At 46.7% G+C, this 20,362-nt stretch overlaps 1 protein-coding gene across 7 annotated transcripts in view; it reads left to right on the top strand.

Moving 5' to 3' along the window:
* The window catches only part of CHKA (choline kinase alpha), a 63,346-nt gene that overhangs the window by 23,469 nt on the left and 19,515 nt on the right, over positions 1–20,362 (top strand). For 4 of the 7 annotated variants that reach the window (XM_019929048.3, XM_073809270.1, XM_004323396.4 and 1 more), the window contains exons 2-4: positions 2,567–2,678; positions 13,632–13,685; positions 19,839–19,952. In XM_019929048.3, coding sequence (XP_019784607.3) covers positions 2,567–2,678; positions 13,632–13,685; positions 19,839–19,952 — 280 coding nt within the window. Of the gene's footprint in view, positions 1–2,566; positions 2,679–12,652; positions 12,683–13,631; positions 13,686–19,838; positions 19,953–20,362 lie in introns of all 7 variants that reach the window. The other 3 variants (XM_004323397.4, XM_019929047.3, XM_033861302.2) reach the window with 2 other exon arrangements.

The following is a 20,362-nucleotide window of genomic DNA, read 5'->3' as shown; positions in this document are numbered from 1 at the left end:
GTGAGATCTTCCTGGACCAGGGCTCGAACCCGTGTCACCTGCATTGGCAGGCGGATTCTTAACCACTGTGCCACCAGAGAAGCCCAGTAGGTAGTTTTTAGATGGCAGAGAAGAGTGAGGAGTTTCCAGACTGGAAGAACAGGAGTAAGTGGATGTGGTGACACTGCATCAGTTACTACTAGGTTTAGCTGCTTATAACAGAGGACCCCAGAGTCACAGTGGTTAAACAACATAGAAATTGATTTCCGTTGTGCATTAAAGAGGTACAGGAGAAGCCAGGCTGAGCAGGTGTGGCGGCTTCACGGCTTGGTGGGGATGCAGACTCCTTTCAGCTAACCGCTCTGCTATTTCTAGGATGTGGCCGTTAATCTCGTGATCTAAGAAGCTGCTGAAGCTCTGGCCACTTGTGCTAGTTAGGATCCTAGCAAGAAAACGGAAACACCACTAGGTATTTCAGCAGCCATAGAGGATTTAATATAGGGAATTGGGTGAACAGGCGGTGGAGAACCAAAAAAGCAAAAAGGGAACAGAATTGATTAAAATAAGGAATACTAAGTGTGCAGGAAGCAGGCTCCTGGGGCTGGGGGACAAGGGAAGAGGTTGGGGTGATCAGAACCTGGAAGCTGAGAGGAGGGGCCCACAGGGTTGGGATCCCGACCTCCAAGGAGAGGGCACTGCTTGGCTATTGCTGGGGACCCTGAGGCTGGTGCCGGGGTCGCCCAAAGAAGTGAGGATGGGAACGGGCGGGTTGCTGCCGCAGCACGCGGGCAGGAGCGGCCAGCAGACACGTCTGCCGCCAGAACCTGATGAATGGGAGCAGCTGATAAAGGAGGTTTGTCATCGGCAGAGTCCCAGCCCAGCATCACAGCAGAACTGGAGTGGGAATTTGGAGCCCAGAGGCAGTAGCTTAGCCCTGACCCACCACTGTCTCCTCGGTCCACACAGCAGGATGGATGGGGAGGAGGGGGCAAGCGCATGAGCATGTCTGACGTTGATTCCCCAAAAGCCACATAGACACTTCCTTGACATTTTATTTGCCAGGACTTGGTCGCACAGGCCCGGCCAGCTGTAGAGGCAGCTGGTAAGTAGAGTCCTGACGCAAGACACGTTGCTGCCTGAGCCCAGCCCAGGTTCTCTAACCCAGGAGGATGGGGAGTGTCTGCCACAGGGGTGGAACTTTGAGCATTTTTGTGGCACCGTTAATGCAGCAACGTTAACAACCTCCAGATAAAACGTTCTCCCTGTTATCTTTCTTCCTCACACAAAATGAACTCTGTCTCTTGGACCATTTTTTGACGGTGCTTGTCACTGTGTGCTCAGGATCCCTGTCTGACTGGGCGTGTGATGATGCAATTTAGGTTCGTTTTTAGCCTCACTTTGGGGAACGTAGCCTCACTAAGACTGTCAGTGGATAGAACAGGGAAAGAGGCTGCTGGCTTCTGTGACTGGGGGATGTCGTTCTAGGAAGCTGTGGTCCACCTTGCTGATAACGTTTTCTCCACAAGTTGCGCCTGTACTGCTGTGTGATATTGATGCATCTGACAGGCAGGTGTAGACTCAGGGTTTGCTGAAGTATCTGGTTCAGACATTGTTCCATGATTTTGAATTCTGTCTTACAGTTTTATGTGTGCCTTCTTCATTGGAGCGGAAGTTGCTCAAGGGCAGGGACCAGAGCTTGTTTCAGTGTTGTGTTACCCGAGCTTCCAGAGTGGTGCTTTGCTCATGTAATAGTTCCCTGCAGTTTACTGACTGTTTATGAATAGGATTGGGGGACTCTGAAGTCTACTACAGATGAGGTGCCTCTGGTCTCGAATTCCTAATTGTACAGTATTTTGTGTTCATTTAACTCCAGTCCCTGCATTAACTAACCACCCTCTGCACCTAATCATTTCCAACCCAGGCAGGTGATTTGTCCCCGAGGCTATGCTTTCCTGTTTAAACGTCCCCTGTAACTTGTTGCTTGTCTTTGGTAGTCACAGTAGAAGGTTTAGGGTATTGAGAGCTCTGAGAGCTCCAGTAATTGTTAATTATTAGAGCTCTCAGAGCTCCAGTAATTGTTAATGTTGCAAATTTTTTGAAAAGGCTGTTAGGCAAACCTGGTTGAGAAGGGGTGGATCTTTCCACTTCAAGTGGAAAGTCCTGTAGGAGATGGTTTAAGTATTGCCCCAAGAGTTTAACCTGGCAGTGATGGGTATATGATGGGAATTTTGGATCATACGTGAATGTGGGCTGGAAGGGAGGCATCTGGGATTTCCCCCCATTCCCAGGGCTGAAGAGGGTCTCCTCGCTCCTTGTCACTCTCTGAGGCAGATGCCACATGCAATTATAAACCCCCCCCCCATTGCTGTCCTAGAAGAACAGATCCGGAATTTGCCTGTTTTTATTGTGACTCGTGGAATTGATCTGAGAACTGCGGAGTTAATCATTTATGTTGCTAGTATCCTGAGAGATTAAATGAAGACTTAGATGAGGACAGTTCTTGTGGGATGGATCCTGACTTCTCATCCACACGCGATTTAGCTTGCTTTCAAAATACAGATCCTTACGGTCCTCTTGTTTCTGACAGAGGTGGCCTCAGTAACATGCTGTTCCAGTGCTCCTTACCCGACACTCTGGCCACCGTTGGTGACGAGCCTCGGAAGGTGCTCCTGCGGCTGTACGGTGCAATTCTAAAGATGGTGAGTTCCTCGGCTGCTTGGGGATGGGAGGGGCCTGGTCACAGTTCTCATCCTCTTCCCAGATTACCGGGGAAGAGACTTAAAATATGTTAGTGGTGGTGTAAGAGCTATTTAAATATATTGCTTTTGCTTTAATAGGGCTGCACAACTTGGTTTTTTGTTTATATTCTAAGTAAATTCTGTCTTTACTTAACTATTTGTTAGTAAACTAGTACAAATACATCCAGCTTTATATCCAGAGGAAGTACAATGTTGGTTAAATCTTTAATAGTTTTGGATAATGCTTGGATTTTCCACACATTGAAATTTTCAGCTCAGACTTAGGTTGTAAAATTCGAATGTGGGGAGAGCATCATCAAAAAGGGTTTACAGGATAGTCCCAGTGGAAAAGTGTGAGCTCAGTGAAGCCGGATTTATTAACTACCTCCCTTTGAGATTTCTTTAAAACTTTGAATTTGTTAGATTCCTAATCTTTCTAAATTTTTATATTACTTAAATAATTGAATCTTTCAGTTAAAGTACCTTATTTGTTGAATTGTCTTAACCAGTTATAGGATATCCCAAATGTCTGGATTAAAAAAAAAAAGCTATCAAAAAAAAAAAAAGCTATACCATGAATTTATCATTTTACTGACCACACATATAAATGTGTATGTTTCTGTGGTAGAATTTTGATACCCATTTAAATCTTCCTTGGAAGGGCCCATTTTGATCTTCATGAAACGGAGAATAGTTTTCTGACTCAGTTTTTTTTTTTTAAAGACTAGTCTCTTTCAGCTCAGTCGAAAAAGCAGGTCATGTCCATATCCGTGATGATTTGATTATATGTTTAGAAATATTAAAGTTAAAATTGGCACTCTGGATATTAACTCATTTAAAAACATTGTCATGATGTGACTGAACCTTTTCATTGGGTAATTTTCCCTTAACCCTGTCCAGCTGTGAGAGTGGTCGGGGTCTGAGGTTAGGAACAAGCTAGCGTGTCTGAGGAAACCCGAGGCCACTTTGGCATTAGGTTCACGTGCTGACTGAAGGCCGACCCTGCCCCCTGACTGACGGTGTACAGCAGAACAGGGTCTGTGCTTACCATGCAGTCCAGTTTTTTATTTAATCAAGTTGCAGTTTCAGAGCAGTTCTTGAACTATACCCAATTAATGTCCTTTTGGGACTTTTAATGAAATCAACCTTCAGCCATTTTTTTCTCTGAGGACTTTCTGTAACAATTAAGTCCCATTTCTGCCCATTCGTTTCGTGTGCTTTCATTTAAGCAACCCTTTAAAAATACTTTAATAACTAGCTGCTGGAACTGCATGCGATATGAGACTATTTAAATCTGATTTATGGAGGCTTTGTTTCTATTTCAACTTAAATAGGAGCGTTTTCAGTGTGCACGGTGCGCTCCTCCTAGGCCGGGGGCAGGCCCTGTGCCCTGAGAGCAGCAGAGACCTGTGGAGGTGAGGGGATGCTCTGATGCGTGCTGTCCAGGACGCCGGTCACCAGCCACTTGCGGCCCTCATATGCCTGAAAAGTGGCACGTGCAGCCAAGGAATGGAGTTTTAAATTTTAAGTAATTTTACTTAATTTAAATTGCAGTGGTTACATGGAGCTGGTGGCTGCTGTGTTGGCTGGCACGTGTGCCCTGTTAAGGACAGCTAACTTAGTAACAGCCGGCTGCAACGCAGGCCGTGACCTTGCAGTTTTCTTTTCCCCTAATAAAGATTCACCATCAGTAGTTAATATTTTGTCCTTTTTGAAATTTTAGCAGTCTAGAATTATTACCTGATAGTACTTAAGTGCAATAGAAATGTCTGGAAATAGAATTTGAACAGAATTCGATGTCCCTATTTATTTTTAAGGGGAAAAAGACTATTAGGTAACTCAGTAGAAAAATAGAGAAGAATTGAAGCCACTTAAAGTGGAATTAACTTTTACCAAACGAATGGATCAGAGTATGTTTTACATGCAGTTAATGGGGGAGGAGGGGTCAGCACTCTAGATTTAGCTTCTCAATTCTATTTTTACTAGGCTGTTAGTTTCCATTCCTGAAACTGCATCTGCTGATGAAGAGTAGAAGCTGTGCTTGAAAGCACATGGGTAGAAAGGGAAGCAAGTAGCTCACACGATGGATAATGAGCAAACGTCTGACAGTCTCACAACTGACTCTGGCGACAAACTCATTTTTGTTAGAAAAAAGCTGTTCCTTTGCTTTGTAGGTGGGACTCAATGTTTTCAATATAATTACTCAGTTGATTGAGTCCCTAGTTCAAGTACTTTTTTTTTTTTTTTTTTTTTTTGCGGTACGCGGGCCTCTCACTGTTGTGGCCTCGCCCGTTGCGGAGCACAGGCTCCGGACGCGCAGGCTCAGCGGCCATGGCTCACGGGCCCAGCCGCTCCGCGGCATGTGGGATCTTCCCGGACCGGGGCACGAACCCGTGTCCCCTGCATCGGCAGGCGGACTCTCAACCACTGCGCCACCAGGGTAGCCCTCAAGTACACTTTCTTGTTGAAGTTTGAACTTAGTAAAACCATGAAACCTACAGCCTCAAGTATTTTTGGTTCCCAAGTTCTTTGGGGTTTGGCAGGGGCACTCGCTGCCAGTTAGAGTTTCGGACATTAATGGCCATTTGAATACTTTGGCAACATGAGGAGGGGAAGAAATTCAGGAACTCCGAACAGGAACTTCAGTTTAAGTGAGAAGGAAGGTAAGGGGCCGAGACTAAGCAGTCAGTAAGACTCGAGGCCGACGGCAGTGCCGTGCACTTTACAAGTTGAGCTCTCACGGCATGGTGCCAGGGATTTCACCAGAAATGGCCAAAACTGATAGTAACTTGCCAGGATTTGCATTAATTAAGAGATGTGGCTGAGCAACTATGGAACCCAAATAATAAGTCACATTACTTTCATAAATGCATGGATTGAAGACAGAAATGTCATGCAAATCAAATGTTATGCTTTCCTTATTTTTGCCTCTACTTAGAGGAGAGCACACACACATATCCCTATACATGCATGTGCGTTTGTACAAATACAACTTGGTATTTCCTAAACTGGCCACATACATGCAGTTGTCACATCCTTCAAGGTGGATTAGAATGAGCTCCTTCCCTGAAACATGTTAATTGATGACTGCACATAATGATAGACTTACGTATTTTCTCAGAATGTTTAGCTGTTTTGCTTAATTACATGATAGACTGGTTTAGTTTAGTATGTCCCTTCTTTCCCTTTCTCCTCCTCGTTCCAGCTTTGGAATTTTTTACCTCTGGAGAATCAAATATTATGTAGCAGTATTTTTTTGATTTACATTTACAAGTAACTTGGTTTAAAATAACGAGATGCTTCTCGACTTTCTTGTTTTTCTTCATCTTGGTGTTGCGAGATGTCTGACTTCCTTTATTTCCATAGCAGCCCTGAAATGACTGCTCTCTGGTGCAGTTCACTAAGGGTTAAGTAGCAGAAGGCCAAGGTAAAACCTCCTGGTTGGGTTTAAGGCCCACAGTTCTGTCCCACAAACAGCTATCTCTGCCACCCCCCTCCATTTCTGTATAAGATGAGACATAAGCAGACTTCCCAGCTGTACCCTGGATGTTTTGTTTAGGATTTGTGTTAATTTTAGGGCGTATGGAAAGTCCTGTGTTGGACAAGGGGGAAAATGGGTCCTTTTGAGAATAAAACAAGGTAAGACACACACAGCTTCAAAAAACTGCCACACCACACGATATTATTTGCAGGAGACTATTAAATATAAAAATATTGGTGTGATCTTAAAACAGTGAATGTCAGTAGAATTCAGTGTCTGTTTCACATAGGCCAGCCTTAACTTTAATGACAAGGAGGTTATTTTCATTAGCTGCATAGACGATGGAAACCGAATTCAACTATAAAATTACCCGTGACTAAGGCAGGTAGGATAGCTCGGTAGAAGTTTTGAGAAGTACTGGTTTATCCTTTGCCATTGTGGAAAGAGATGTAATTGCTAGAAGAGAGCTTGAAACAATAAAATTAGCTGTCAATGTAACTTGATTTTTTTCCTTTCTGGTACTGGGAAGGAACATGAGCTCTGCATCGTCCAGTAGCAGCCTTTTCCCAGAAGCAAGTTTGGCTGATTACAAATAACCAGTTTGCTTATTTATCATGAATTGTGGAAGACACAAATGTCAGTACGTATTGTTCTTTCAATGTAACCTGTGCCAGTTGGCGGAAGTCTCAGAGGGGGCTTTGTCCCTGCCTCTGTCAGAACAGTGACTGTGTCGAGCCAGTCCCTTCTCTGCATGAATGGAGAGATTTGGCCTCACCGTTTTGAACGGTCTCACAGGCATGAACGTTTATAATACACCAGCGATCTCTCGAGTGCTGTCTGGGAAAATTTTGTTTTTGTTCTTTGAGTAGTAGAAGGCTAATATTAGTGTTTGTTGAAGTACTAACCATAATTAAATGAAAGGCACCAAGGCACAACGCAGATATGTATCAGTGACTCAAAAGAGTACTGTTTGGGACACGGTCTTTTCTGAATCCAGAAAACAAAATGTCTTCTTCCCTGTTTTCTCTTAACCCCAGTTTAATTAAAAATTCAGTCACGATAAATTACAGAGCAGCCTACAGATAGTTGGCAGTAAACTCCTGGCTACTGAGAAGCTGTCTGCTTGCGGCACTTCCCTCTGGAGCTGAGACGGCATGGCTGCCGCTCCCCATGCAGAGCCCTGCTCCGTCCCGAGAGGCTGAGCACATGTCCCTGCTAACTGAACACAGTGCATTCGATTTTTTTTCTCATTGTATTAGGTCATCATGACCTAATTTACTCTGGTTTTAAAAACTCCCCTTGTATGTGTTGAGCATGGTGTAATTATACCTATTTCTAAGGCAGTCAAAACCTCCCTCTCAGAAGTGAAACATGTTTCTAGCATTGCGTGTTCCCATTTGGTCTAACCTAGTATTTCTTCCATTAATACTCTCCAAAGATAGTTGCCAAATTACAACCTACAGTGTACCACCTTCCGTACCTGCTTTGGTGCCTTCTTTTGATAACTAAATAAACCACAAACTACTGTGTCTAATTTTGACATATGCAAAGTGTCTTTGTCTTGCTGGTCTTAAATGTTTGGGCTTTAGAGCATGAAGCCAATACAGATTTCTGGTCCCTGGAACGCTGGTGTGACCGCAGCCCGCCCTCTTGGGAAGGAATGTCTTTGTGTTGGGTGGCGTGAAGGGCGTTGGGGGTAATGTACCACTTTAGCTGTATGTGCATGTGTTCTCTGCTGCAGGCTTGTCCATGCGATCGTGCCTGGAGCACTCTGGTTTCCAGGTGACAGACACGATTCACGGTATAGTATGAGTCCTCTGAAGTTGGAGCATTCTCTACAGCTTTAATTTCTTTCTTTTAGTTCTTGGTTTCAAGAAATGTTTTTTAAAACAAAGTTGTAATGCTTATGTTAAGTAGCACCAGCTACAGTCTGTGCTTGCTTAAAGAGGTACAGTAGTTAAGATTTCAGAATGTTGAATATATCACTTTGGGATTTTTGTTTTTTGGTGTTTTTTTTTTTTTTTTTGGTCCAAAGCAGATCAGACCCTTTCTTCTGTTTCCTCAGTAGAAAATGACAAACATTTCGTAATTTTAGAAATTTATGGGCCTCAACTTGAAAGTTCATTTGAAGTATTTAGCTGCTTCTTCCTTCATACCACTTTCAGCCTTAAGGAAATGCCATGTACATATTGATGTGTTGGTTAGAGTTAGAAACTTCCTTCTCTGTCCTAACCATTTAGTGTCCTTCTCCCCCACCCTGTGCCTTTATGAAGCTCAGCAGTGCTGATCTGATGTGGAAGGACACAGGCTGGAGAAGCGAAGGCCCTCTTCCTGGACACGTGTTGCTTACAAGTCAACCCTTGGGGTGCTCATGCCGAAGGAACTCAGAAGCCTTTGGAGTCTTGGGGCCTCAGGTTACCCTGGATCAGACCTCAATTTTGAGAAGGTCCTGAAAGCCGCCTTCTTTACCTGGACTTCCACTCACCTGTCTTTCTCCTAGTTCACGTCTGCCTAGAGCCTTTTAGACATTCTAGTCTCCTCTTGATGTTCATCAAGACATCCGATTTTGTGAAGTTCAGCAGGGTCACATTGTCTTAGATTTGGTCCTTGGGCAGATCGAACGTACTCTAGAAAAACGTTAGGAATCATTTGTCTCTTTAAATTCTCGTAATCCATGTGTGTTCACTAGATAATCACATAAGCTATACTTTAAATCATTGCATTGTCATCTCACATTTTAATGTGTTCTATAAAATATTTTCAGAAAAGGCTGTAAGAAGCCATGAAAGCAGTAAATGCAGAATGTTTTCATGGAGATGAGGAAGCCAGAAGGTTAGGGTCTATGATATTGAGAAGAAAACTTGAGAAGAACCACATGACTGCTGTGCATTCTAGGGAGTCAGGATTCTCACCCTTTCCTGCCCCAGCTCACCTGAGAGGTGGCACACAGTCCAATCGATGGTTAACAGGGATGGTGACAGGTGTGGCCCCCTCGTTGAGAGCCTCTTCTCTCGTAGAGTGTCGACGTGGTCGGATAACCAGGGTGGATCTTAGAATCTTCAGAGCCACAGGCAGTATAGTCAGGAAGCCCGTGTCACTCCAGGGCCAGACGAGCATCACAGCTACTGAACATTCAGGCTAGTGCAGTCCATCCTGTTACTCTCAGGATAAACACTGATAGTCTGGAGTCCCTCGGGACTCAACTCAGGAGGTTAATCTCAGGTTAGTGGAGAGCTGGATGATTTTCCTAGACCAGATCTTAGATGCCCTAGAAGTTGAGTCTAGCTAACATTTGGATTATTCTTTCTTAATCACTCATTTCTAGATCCCAAAGCACTTTATCAAGGCTGCAACCAACTTACTCCTGTTTTAAAGGAGCCTTTATCTCCACACAGCTACACATACACAGACTAGGGAAAATGAAGATGCTGCTTTGTTTCATCTCACGAATGTGGTTTTATTAAAGTAGTGTAATCATAAAACTAGTTCCCTCAGCATTAGCAGAATCTTTTGTTAAGAACTGGCCAAGCGATGAGAGTTTATTTGGCTTAAACAAATTTAAAGAAATAAGCCTGTTATACTGTGGAATATCAGGTAGCTTACTTTTTTCAGAGTCTTCTTTAAAGTACAAAAACCTCTAAAAGCCTCTAAATGCAATTTTGCCAGAAAAGTAACATTTGAAACCTTGTACCAAATATATTTATTGTAAAAGTAACATACACTTTTAAACACTTTTTGAAGTGTAGGCATATGTAAAGTAAAAAGTCAGAATCCTCTATGCTCTCATCTTACTGTCTTACTCAGGGGTCCCCAACCCCCGGGCCGCAGACCAGTACTGTTAGGAACCGAACCAGGCCGCACAGCAGGAGGTGGGCCCTGCCACCCCGCCATCGCTCCCCGTCGCTCACATTACCCCTGAACCATCCCTCCCACCCCCGGTCTGTGGAAATATCGTCTTACACGAAACCGGTCCCTGGTACCAAAGAGGTTGGGGACCGCTGGCCCTAGCTAATAGAGTTCAGGCTTTTAGGAATTTAGGTTTTAAATTTACAAGTGCTTGGTCAATCACAGATCTGTTTCCTCTTTTGAACTCTTCTATAACTTTAAAACAAAATATCAGCCACACCCCCTTTATTATTGTTACCACTTTAGCCTATTTGCTGCAGCACAGCTAATGAATACATGGGTTATAGTGAATACTTGTAGATTCTCTTGAAAACCAAGCCCAGAATAGGAAGAAAAGAATGAGGAAGATGGGAGGAAGCCAGCGGCGGTATATTTTTATTACCGTTGGGTGTCTTCTTTTTTGTTTTTATGACATCTTCGTAGCATACGATTCACTTATTGATTTAAGCGTACCATTCAGTGGTTTTTAGTATATTCACAGAGCTGGGCGTTGTCTTAAGCATGTGGGATACATTCTGACTTCTTAGGTCTTGAAGTTTCAGCGTTTATTTTTAAAAACATTTTATTATGGAGAATTTCAGATGCACACAAAAGTAGACCAGAAGAGCATAATGAACCCCAGGTACCCAGTATCCATCTTTCTCTCTGACCAGCTGTCTTTCCTCTTTACCTTCATTCATTCTCCAGGGTTATTCCAGACATTGTCGTATTTCTTCCATGACTGTTTCAGTCTGTACCTATATAAGCTGATTTTAAAAAAACATGACTACATTAGTGTTCACATTAAAATTTTTAATAATTATTTAATATTAAATAACCAGCTAGTGTCCAAATTTCTAATAAATGTTAAAATTTTTTACCTTTATTTTATAACTTATTGAAAGCTAAGTTTTATTAATGTACAAATTAGTTGGTGAAGAATTTGGACTCATGTTAAATACTTGTACAATGTGTTTTAATATCTGCTTCAAATAAATTTGTGCGTCTGAAATAAAATCCCACAGATTCCAAGGTACATTTTACCTTCTTTCTTCCTGGACAGAACAGCCCTCGGACTCTCTTTTGGCCACTCTCTCTTGTTGGCTTACCTCTGCAGGAGGCTGCTTCTCTCACCTTTCCGTGAATATTCAGTCCGCTTGGTTGGCGATTTCCTGGTCTTGCCCTTCTTACCTGTAGGACTGAGGGAACCTGAACATTCTGTACTGAGGAAACAGAACAGAGGGCTGGGTGTGGCAGAAGTCCATCTTGCCTTCCTGGTGGTGCTCTGATGGGATAAGTAATGCATTCCCTTGGGGGTGGAATGGGGTGGGCAGGGGTGGGGAAATGATTAATAGAATTTATTTCTACCTAACAGCGCTGATATGTTAAAAAGGAATGGCCTCGGAAGCAAGCCAACTTGTAACTTGGATGAGGTGACTTGCTGGCTTTGAGAGCACCATTAGACAAGGGAAAGGGAACTTCTGCTGGCTAAATAACCCCCTAGCTGTGTCTCCCTGAGAAGATACAGTTCAAGTAATAACAGCACAGGAATAACCATAGTCACCTAGAATTTTGTGCAGGTCAAATCCCGTTACAACAAATTTCAGTAGGATATCCAAATTCCTTGCTTGTCTTTTCCTACAAAGTATCAAAATAAAAAAAAATACATATATACACAGTATATCAGATTATAGAACTTTTTTTGTTCTTAACTGTCTTTGGGGAGAAAAAGCACAAGGATTTAATATTTGGGGGACATTTCAGCCCCGTCGGACATTCTGACTGACACTATTGCCAGTTCCCCCACGACTGGGATCACAGATGTAAGTCTGCCCATCGCCCTTGGTTGCTCCTTGAGCTTCCCAGCGCAGGAGTGTTTATTTAGTTGTGCAGGCCACAAAGTGTAGTGAGCACCAGGGTTTGCTGGGGAGACCAACAATAAAGAAAACATGGAGTCCCTATTCACTAGGAACTTGTAGGCCGCTGGGAGGGAGCAGCTAAGGGGTAGGTCTGTGGCCGCCCGTGGTGCGGTCAGGAGGGTATTTTGGAGGTAAGGAAGGAGTGGCGCTTTCATGGTACCTAGGTACTCCTCCCGAGGGTTTTTATCACACCCTACGTCAAGCCATCAGCAAGAGTCTAAAAGTATTTCTGTAGTATTTTCATTTTGTAGCTTTCATTGTAACGGGATTTAACCTGTAGCATCTTTTCATCAGAGAAATGCAGATTACACAAATGAAAATATCATATATCCCCCATTTGTACTTTCTGTACTTTGTACAAAGTGTACTTAACTGTGTGTTAAAGATATTATTGAGTATGTCTAAGTGCAGATCTTTTGCAGATAACTTCATATGAACGTGGATATTCATTTTGTTTACTTTTATATCGAGTAAACTAGAACATGTACTGTTTATACAAAACATTAAATGTCTGTGGGATGTCATTTCCTTGTATGATGGATGGGAGCTGTCGCTTTAAACCGCTTAGGTGTTTTGAATGATGCTAGAGTAGCTGGTGGTGCTTAACGTGGCATTTTTTTTCCTGTCCACACTTTCTACCCTTGGTACAGGTATTTTTGATAAAGCTGTGGAATGGAAAGGTATGTTTTTCCTGGGATGTTCAAGAATCTTTTACCTTAACATTTTTAAAGAGCTTCCTTTATGGGCTTCTGTGTCTGACGTAAGCAGACTTAGTTTAATTTTAACAAATAACATCTTTCTAGGGGCAATATTTGAGTATAAAATTTTGACAGGACACGTTTGAAGGTTTTTAAAGCACTTGGGGTGGGGGGTTGCTTTTAAAAGATAAGATCTGCCATGAAGAAAGGATGTGGCCAGAGAGTTGCTTATGGTAGTTCGTGGTTGAGGTGTGTTATTGACTCGATCCTGGTTACCAATAATTTGCAATTTCATTGAGGAGAGCGATGAAAGTATCTCTCAATACGTTAGCATACGAAATAAGTTTGGGCCTTTATTAAACTGGCACAGGCCTCTCTCGGGTGGAGGAAGACTCCACACTGAGCTAGTGGTGCCCTGATGATCAGGCTTGGCCGCGCAGACTGGGTGCCAGGCTTCCTGCCCACACAGGGCACCCTCGTCCACCCTGTGCTGACCTCGGCGGCCGCGAGCCCATGTGCGCCCCCTGCCCTTGCAGGACAGCACCCTCCTGGGGCTGGCGTTGCCTCAAAAGACCCACCTGGCTAAACAAGATAAGCCAGCCCGGTGTTTATCTTGAGGAGGCCTGATTGGGAGAGCAGCCTCCACTGACTTTCCTCCAGCAATGAAATTGTGAAAAGGTACTCGGGATGGTGGTGAGACTCACAGCTGTGTGGTCTCGACAGCACATCCCTTTTCTCGTAAAGAAATGAAGTGCTTCCTCAGGTGTTGGTCCTAGTGTGGGACACTGGTGGTGCATTTAGACTGCGCTGAGAAACACTCGCTAAAGATCTGTGATGTTTTGTAAACCGTGACTGTTCTGATGGTTGCAAAGTTAGTGTCTGCTCAGTGTTCCCCATCTCACTGGAAGTGTTTGCTTTTTCTCATTCGTAGCGGTCCTGTAATAAGGAGGGATCCGAACAAGCTCAGAAAGACAATGAATTTCAAGTAAGTAATTCAGTCCGTTCTGCATTTGTGTGAGGTGTGAGCTGGTGGTGGGCAGCCTTGCCCCCCTGCTCTGGCAGTGCCCCTTCCTGCCCTGGAGTCCTGCTGTGTGTCCCAGAGGAGGGGCTCTGGGGGTACTGGGAGCTGCCACAGTGAGACCCAGCGAACAGTCTGTGTTCCATTTCCTACTAAGGGTGTAGGGAGTGCACTTGGTGCCTTTAGGGTGATCTGAACAGCATTTGGGGTGCTAGGAGGTGGCGGCTTGGGGTGACCTGCGTGCGTGATACTCTGAAGTGGAGGCAGTCTGTCGCTGCCCAGGTGTCTCAGTGGCTGCCCTCCCCCGGGGCATCTGTCGCTGCCCAGGTGTCTCAGTGGCTGCCCTTCCCCGGGGCGGGCAGGAGTGTTTTTCCCTCTGCGTGGTGCCCGGCTCCCGAAGGCTTCTTCCTAAATACGAGATTTCGCTCAGAAATGCGTATATTCAGAAGAGCTCGAGGTCCAGAGCACCTGCCCCCTCTTTGAGGCTCAGAGGTGGGGTGTCTGGAGTCGTGATCTCCACACTCCAGGGAGTGAACAACTTCTGAGCACACTCCCCTGGTGTGTGGAGGTTTGTGTATAACGGGGGGAGTGTGTGGGTGTGCGCGTGTAGCATACACACCACGCACCCCGTAATATCGACACACGTAAATACACTGGTTTTACTAATTGTATACGAATTATTAAAGTGATCGAGAAATAGAAATGTAGAAGAGGTGAGAGCATATAAAGGAATAAAAGCGCTGCTGTTCTCTCCTCGCGGTTCCGTGGATGTTTTGCGTGGGCCCTGCTCCGGAGACCGTGGTCTAGAGGATCTGGAATGTGTGCTCTCTGGGGTGACGCTGACTGAGAAGCTGTCAGTGGGAGGTGACTGACGTTCTGTCTTCAGCCTCCTGGGCCCTTTGTGTGTAGACTTTCGTCCTTCCTGGGAGTTGAAGCTGTCGGGTCACTAGGACCTCCACGACGCTAAATCTGAAGTGTGTGTCCAGCTCTCGTTTTATCTGGACTTCTTAGCAGCGAAGGCGGCCAGGACACAGGGACACGAAGTAAAGGCCCCTCGTTTCCTGCACCCCTCCTTGCCTCCTTTGTGGGCTCAGTCTGTGATTGTCTTAAGTACTCGGAGTCCCCAGGCCTGAGGCCCTATTTCCACCCCCCGCCTTACCAGGCCACCTGATCCAAAGCTGGTCCTTGCGTTTCTCCTAGGGGCCAAGGGTCTGCAGCTCCTCCAGCCCACAGCCCTGCTTGGAACTAACACTAGCTGCTACCCGTCTCCTGGGGTGTCTCACCAGGTCCAAGACCGAACCCAGACTCTCCCCACCCCTCCAAACAGCAAAATCTAAATCTGGCCTTTCTGGGCAGGCCGGGAAGCAGGGAGTCACCTTCTGTACCCTTGTCCCCTCACCCCCATGTCCCATCCACAAGTCTGTTGGTGGTTTTCCTTTGAACCATATCTTGGATCTGTCTACTTTCTCTCTGTCTGGACTGTGCACCTGCCTAGTCCAAGCTGCCACCAGCTCCTCCCTGGGCTTCCGCTTCCACTCTTATTTCCTGCAGACCATCCCTTCGTCTTTGCCAGAGCCAGCTTTTGAACTGCTCATCCGATCGCATCAGCCTCTTGCTTACAATCCTTCTTCGGTGGTGGCTCTCTGCCCTGGTCCCGGTTAGGTGGGCTTTATCCTGCCAGGTCCCGGCAGCCTGACCCCCACCGAGCTTCCTGGTCTCATCTCACAACGCCCTCCCGCTTCCCTGCTCTCCAGCCGTGTGACCCTAAGCTGTGTGGTTTCCTTCCTGCCACGGGGCCTTTGCAGATGCTGCTGCTTCTGGCTGGAATGCTCTGCTCTTCAATCCGCACCACTCCCCCCAACTGCTACTTACAATTGGGATCTCGGCTCCCAGGTTCCTTCCACAGGGAGCCCCTTCCTGCTCTCTCATCTAGGTTTGCTCCTCCATTCGTGCTCCTACAGCACCGAGTGCCTCACCTTTGCACTTTCCGTGACTGTAAGTTTCCATATTACGTGTTAACGTCTGCCTGTTCTTATGAGATTCTAAACTCAGGGCGGGATCCCGCTGCTTGTGCACACTCTTCTGTCCCTCCCTCTCATTAGTCCGACGTGCCCTCGCCGCCGGGGACCCGCGCGTCACTGCCACACCACCTCCTCCTCCTGCGCCGGCTGGATCTCTGCTCGGGGCCCAGCAGGCAACAGTAGTAGGTGCTGTGATTTTGTTTTTGATCCTCTGTGTCAGAAGGTGGGCAGTTGGCTGTCAGAATGGGGAAGGTGGTTTGTGTTCCTTGAGCCTCTTTGAATGGCCGGTCTCCTCCAGCGGGAGGCCTGGCTCCATTCCCGTTTGTGGTGCTAAGCCGCAGGAGGGGGCCAGCGAGTCTGGTGGGCTCACCTCCCTGGCCTGCGCTGTGTGTGTCTCACCTTCTTTGCTCTTTGGCCTCCCCTCCCCACCAGAGAAATGCTGTTACGTCTTCTCAGGAGGGTCATAATCTCGATATTATTGCTGGACTTTTTAAAGGAGGAAAACCACACAGATGAATTGAGAAGTCAGTCTAACCCTCCCCCAGCCCCCCACCCCGGCCCCTCCCCCTCTTCTGCCCGCTCTGCCCGGGTCTCCGTCTGACCCTGTCCCCGTTGCTCCCAGAGCCACTCTTGGTTCTGTCACCGACAACTTCTGTGTTGCCAAATCCAGGGCCCACTTTCCTCTGCCCCCTGTTCGCTGTCTCCACAGCGTCTGATACAGGACATGCTGTCGCCCGTCCTGACAGCAGGCATCGTCGCCTCCCGCACTGCCGGCTGCCCCGGTTCCCCTCCTGCTGACCCGGCTACATCAGGGGGTGTTAGGTTGCCGTGTAAAGTGGGTTTCTTGCTGTAGGCACAGTCGGTTGGAAACATTGCTGTAGGTGCTGGGCGTCCTCGGGCTCTGTGCTGCGCCTCTTCAGCCAGTTCGTTAGCTTTAACGCTGGCCGTACGCCGAGGGCTTTGTATCTGGCCCAGACCCCGCGGCAGCCCCAGCAGCTTCTCCGGGCTGATTCGGTCCTCTTCTTCCTCGGTTCCTCTGCTCCGTGCATCGGCCCCTCCCAGGCCTTGCTTTGCCCCCGTCAGGGTCACCGTATCTGCTTGGGGGTGGCCACCCCGTCACGCTCCATCAGGATACCCTCTGCTCCTTCTCTGAGCTGCCCCGGTCTGCCGATGGCCCTGCTCATTTCCGGCCGTTTCTGTCCCTGGAACGCAGGCTCTGTCCGGGCAGCAGCCACGTGTGTCTTGTTCTTATTGGTTCCCTGGGGCTTAGCACATGCCGGGTACAGAGTATATGTCCAAGTTATATTTGGGGGGGGTGAATATATGAATGAGTATTTCTGAAGCCATCGTGATTCGTTTCAAGTTGAGGTATTGAGCTGCTCTCCTGACAAAGCAGGACCAGCCGTGGGTGGATGGTGGGGGCCGAGCCCGGGTGCTGCAGGCAGTGGGACCGGGTCACGCCCTTGCGCCTGTCCTTCACTGAGCTCGCTTTCCTTGAGGGTTTTGAGACCTGAGGATACCTGCTGTCCTTTGTAACCTACCCATCCTTCTTGCTTGTGACTTGGCATTTTCTTTCATTTCCTTCCTCTCCAAATTCTTCCCTCCACACACCACCACCCCTTCTCCCTACTGTGAATAAATATTGAACTGCAGTATCACAGAAGAACAAAGGTGTTTCTTGTTCACAGTGTGCAGAGCAGTGCTGAAGAGAATGGGAAAGTTCTTTAAGTCTCTTTCCATCTTCTCTCCACCATCCTGGCACCGGGTGGACCCTGCTCTGGAGGATCCTGGACAGTGTGGCTTCGGCCCCGGTACCAGTGATGGTGCCACGTGTGAAGTCAGCTCCCAGCAGACTTTGCACTGCGTGGACACCACGCACACTTCCTGAAGTCATACTGTGGGTTAAATCTGTGTCTAGAACTAGACATTTCAGACGTAAAGGGCTATTTCGGATTGGCTGCACATGTGTGTCTTACATATGCCAACCCCAGTGCCCTCCAGCTTAGTCACTCTACACAGAAAAAGGTTGAAAAACCAAATTTTTAATCCTGGCAAAATCCTGGCTCCATAGGACAGAGGAGATCCCGATCCTACTCTTTGGAAACAGTTGGGGAGTGGGTTGGAGTTTTGAGGTGGGAGACTGTACAGAGGGCAAGGGGCTGCCAAGAGCCACTGCCCGCAGGTGGCCTGGTCTGGGCCGAGCCCTGCACCTCCTCGTCCACGATGCCAGCCTCCGATCGCTCGGGCGGGCGGCAGCAGAGGGTTCGCTTCCCGTGGGGTGTCTCTGAGGCCGGAGTTGAGGTAAATGGGGCCAGCACTGACCGTACCTCCTGCCTAGGTTTGCTGTGAGGTCAGGTGAGTGAGAGAAAACATTTTGTCAGCTCAGTAGAGCTGTTAGGAATTCGTTCTCATTCTCTAAGCGTTTAAGAAATAAAACCCGTCTGGTCGAATCCTCCTAAAATCCATTAACTAGATAGATCAGTGCTGTGTCTGGATTGTCGTTGTCTTAGTCTGCTCGGGCTGCCAGAAAAAGCCACCTGGGTTTATTCTTCCTAGTTCTGGAGGCTGGAGGTCCAAGGGCAGGGTGCCAACACAGCCAGGTTCTGGTGACGGCCCCTTCCTGGCTTATAGATGCCGTCTTCTGCCTGTGTCCTCACGTGGCGGAGAGGGAGGCAGAGACAGAGAGAGGGAGAGAGGGCAGGCTCTCTGGGGACTCCTCTTATAGGGATACTGACCCCGTCAGGGCTCCACCCTCGTGGCTTCACCTAAATCCATCACCTCCCAAAGGCCCCATCTCCAAATAGCATCGCACTGGCAGAGAGGGCTTCAACCTCTGAATTTTGGGAGGACACAGTCCAGTTCATAGCAGTCATATGTACAGAACTGCAAATTAGTGAATAGAGATTGGGCCTCACAAGGTGATGATGGTTAGATCATAATTGTGGAGATTATACAAGATGGTGGATGGATTACCAACAAACCCATTCTCCCCAAAATGTAAAAGTGACTGAATTACTTTTTACTTTAATGTGGCCCCATGTCCTTTGGAAGTAGCTTTTCTTTTTTCCTTTTTGTTTTCTTCTCGCCAACTTTAGAATCATGTCCCTGCCTGATGAGTTTGTCCTGCTAAGTCTCTCCATCCATTTTGGTAAAATGAGTGTATTGTAAAGAGCTCTGTTTTATTGAGCAGTGTTTCTCTGAGATCCTGTCCCCACGGCCCCTTTCTGAACAAGGGGTGACCTAGAATCACCTGAGAGTGTTTCCAGACCACACCTGGTGCCCCTCCCGACACATCGCCATAGAAGCTCCTCAAGACGCTTGGGCACAGGGCTCCTTCCCGCCCTTCGCCCCAACCGATGGAAACTCTTAAGCTGTAATTTCCTGCTTAAGGGAAGAGGACTAAGGAGTGGATTTGAACTGAGACCAAAAGGTGGATTTTGAAGGCAGAATGGCTCTAGATCCCACTTCGTTATTAGGAGTAACTAAAGGCGGAACGTAGGAGCGTCAAAGAGGTGTAGACAAGAAGACAAATGTTAAACGACAGAGGAGACTGGGGATAAGAGCAGAAAACCGAAACCTTGAGCGCCCTGTGCTAGGGTGCACTTTGGCATGGGCCCCGCACCCCGTGGGGGACCCCGCAGGCCAGTTTCATGGGCAGAGGGCCCTTTGAACCATTTTCTTTCCCTGGGCACTCTCGACCGAAAAGCAGATCAACCGTCACCAGAATGGATGGACTTGTTGTGACCTTTGATAAGATGCCAAGGGTGAGACTCATATGAGTTTTAAAATAAATAGAAGCGATAAAATATTGATACTGTTCTATTTTTGGAACCAGTGACCTAAATTCAACTTGAATTTTAAATCTCATCAATATAGTGTGTTGTTTGCCAGCATGGATCCTGAGGTTTACAGATCTGTTTCTTCGTATTTAAAGTGGGGACAGTGGTAATAAAAACAACAGTTGGTAAAAATAATAATGATGATGATGCGCCCTCAGGGTTGCTGTGGGAGTGGGTAAAACGGCTCGTGTGAAAGGACTGCCGATGCCTGGCTCGTGGTCCACACTCACTAACCGGCTGTGTGTTGCCATCTGTTTCAGGGCGCCGAGGCCATGGTTCTGGAGAGCGTTATGTTTGCCATCCTTGCAGAGAGGTCGCTGGGGCCAAAGCTCTTTGGCATCTTCCCCCAAGGCCGCCTGGAGCAGTTTATCCCGGTAAGATGTGCGGAAGGCTGGTCAGGTGATGGGAGCCACAGCGAGAAGACAGAGTCTGTCTCGTCACCGTCAGTGCAGGAGCCCGAGGCGCTGTGGTCCGAAATAGTAAATGTGGCCTATGTTATCACAGAAGTAAAGAAAAACAAAATTTCTCTTGAATTTACATCAAAACCTCTGTCTTTCCTGCAAAGATACGTTCATCCATTCAGAACCATGCAGGCAGACCTTGTTTAACTGAGCTTCGCAGATGCTGGGTTTTTACAAATAGAAGGTCTGTGGTGGCCCTGCATTGTCAGACAATGGTTAGCATTTCTGAGCAATAAGATATTTTGTAATTAAGGTATGTACATTGTTTTTTATTTTTATTTTTTTTAAATTTTTACTTATTTATTTATTTTTTTGCTGTATTT

This window comes from Tursiops truncatus, chromosome 8, assembly GCF_011762595.2.
Source record: "Tursiops truncatus isolate mTurTru1 chromosome 8, mTurTru1.mat.Y, whole genome shotgun sequence".
Classification (NCBI taxonomy): Eukaryota; Metazoa; Chordata; class Mammalia; order Artiodactyla; family Delphinidae; genus Tursiops; species Tursiops truncatus.
The sequence above is the reverse complement of the archived record's forward strand: the minus strand, read 5'-3'. Positions and strand labels throughout refer to the sequence as shown.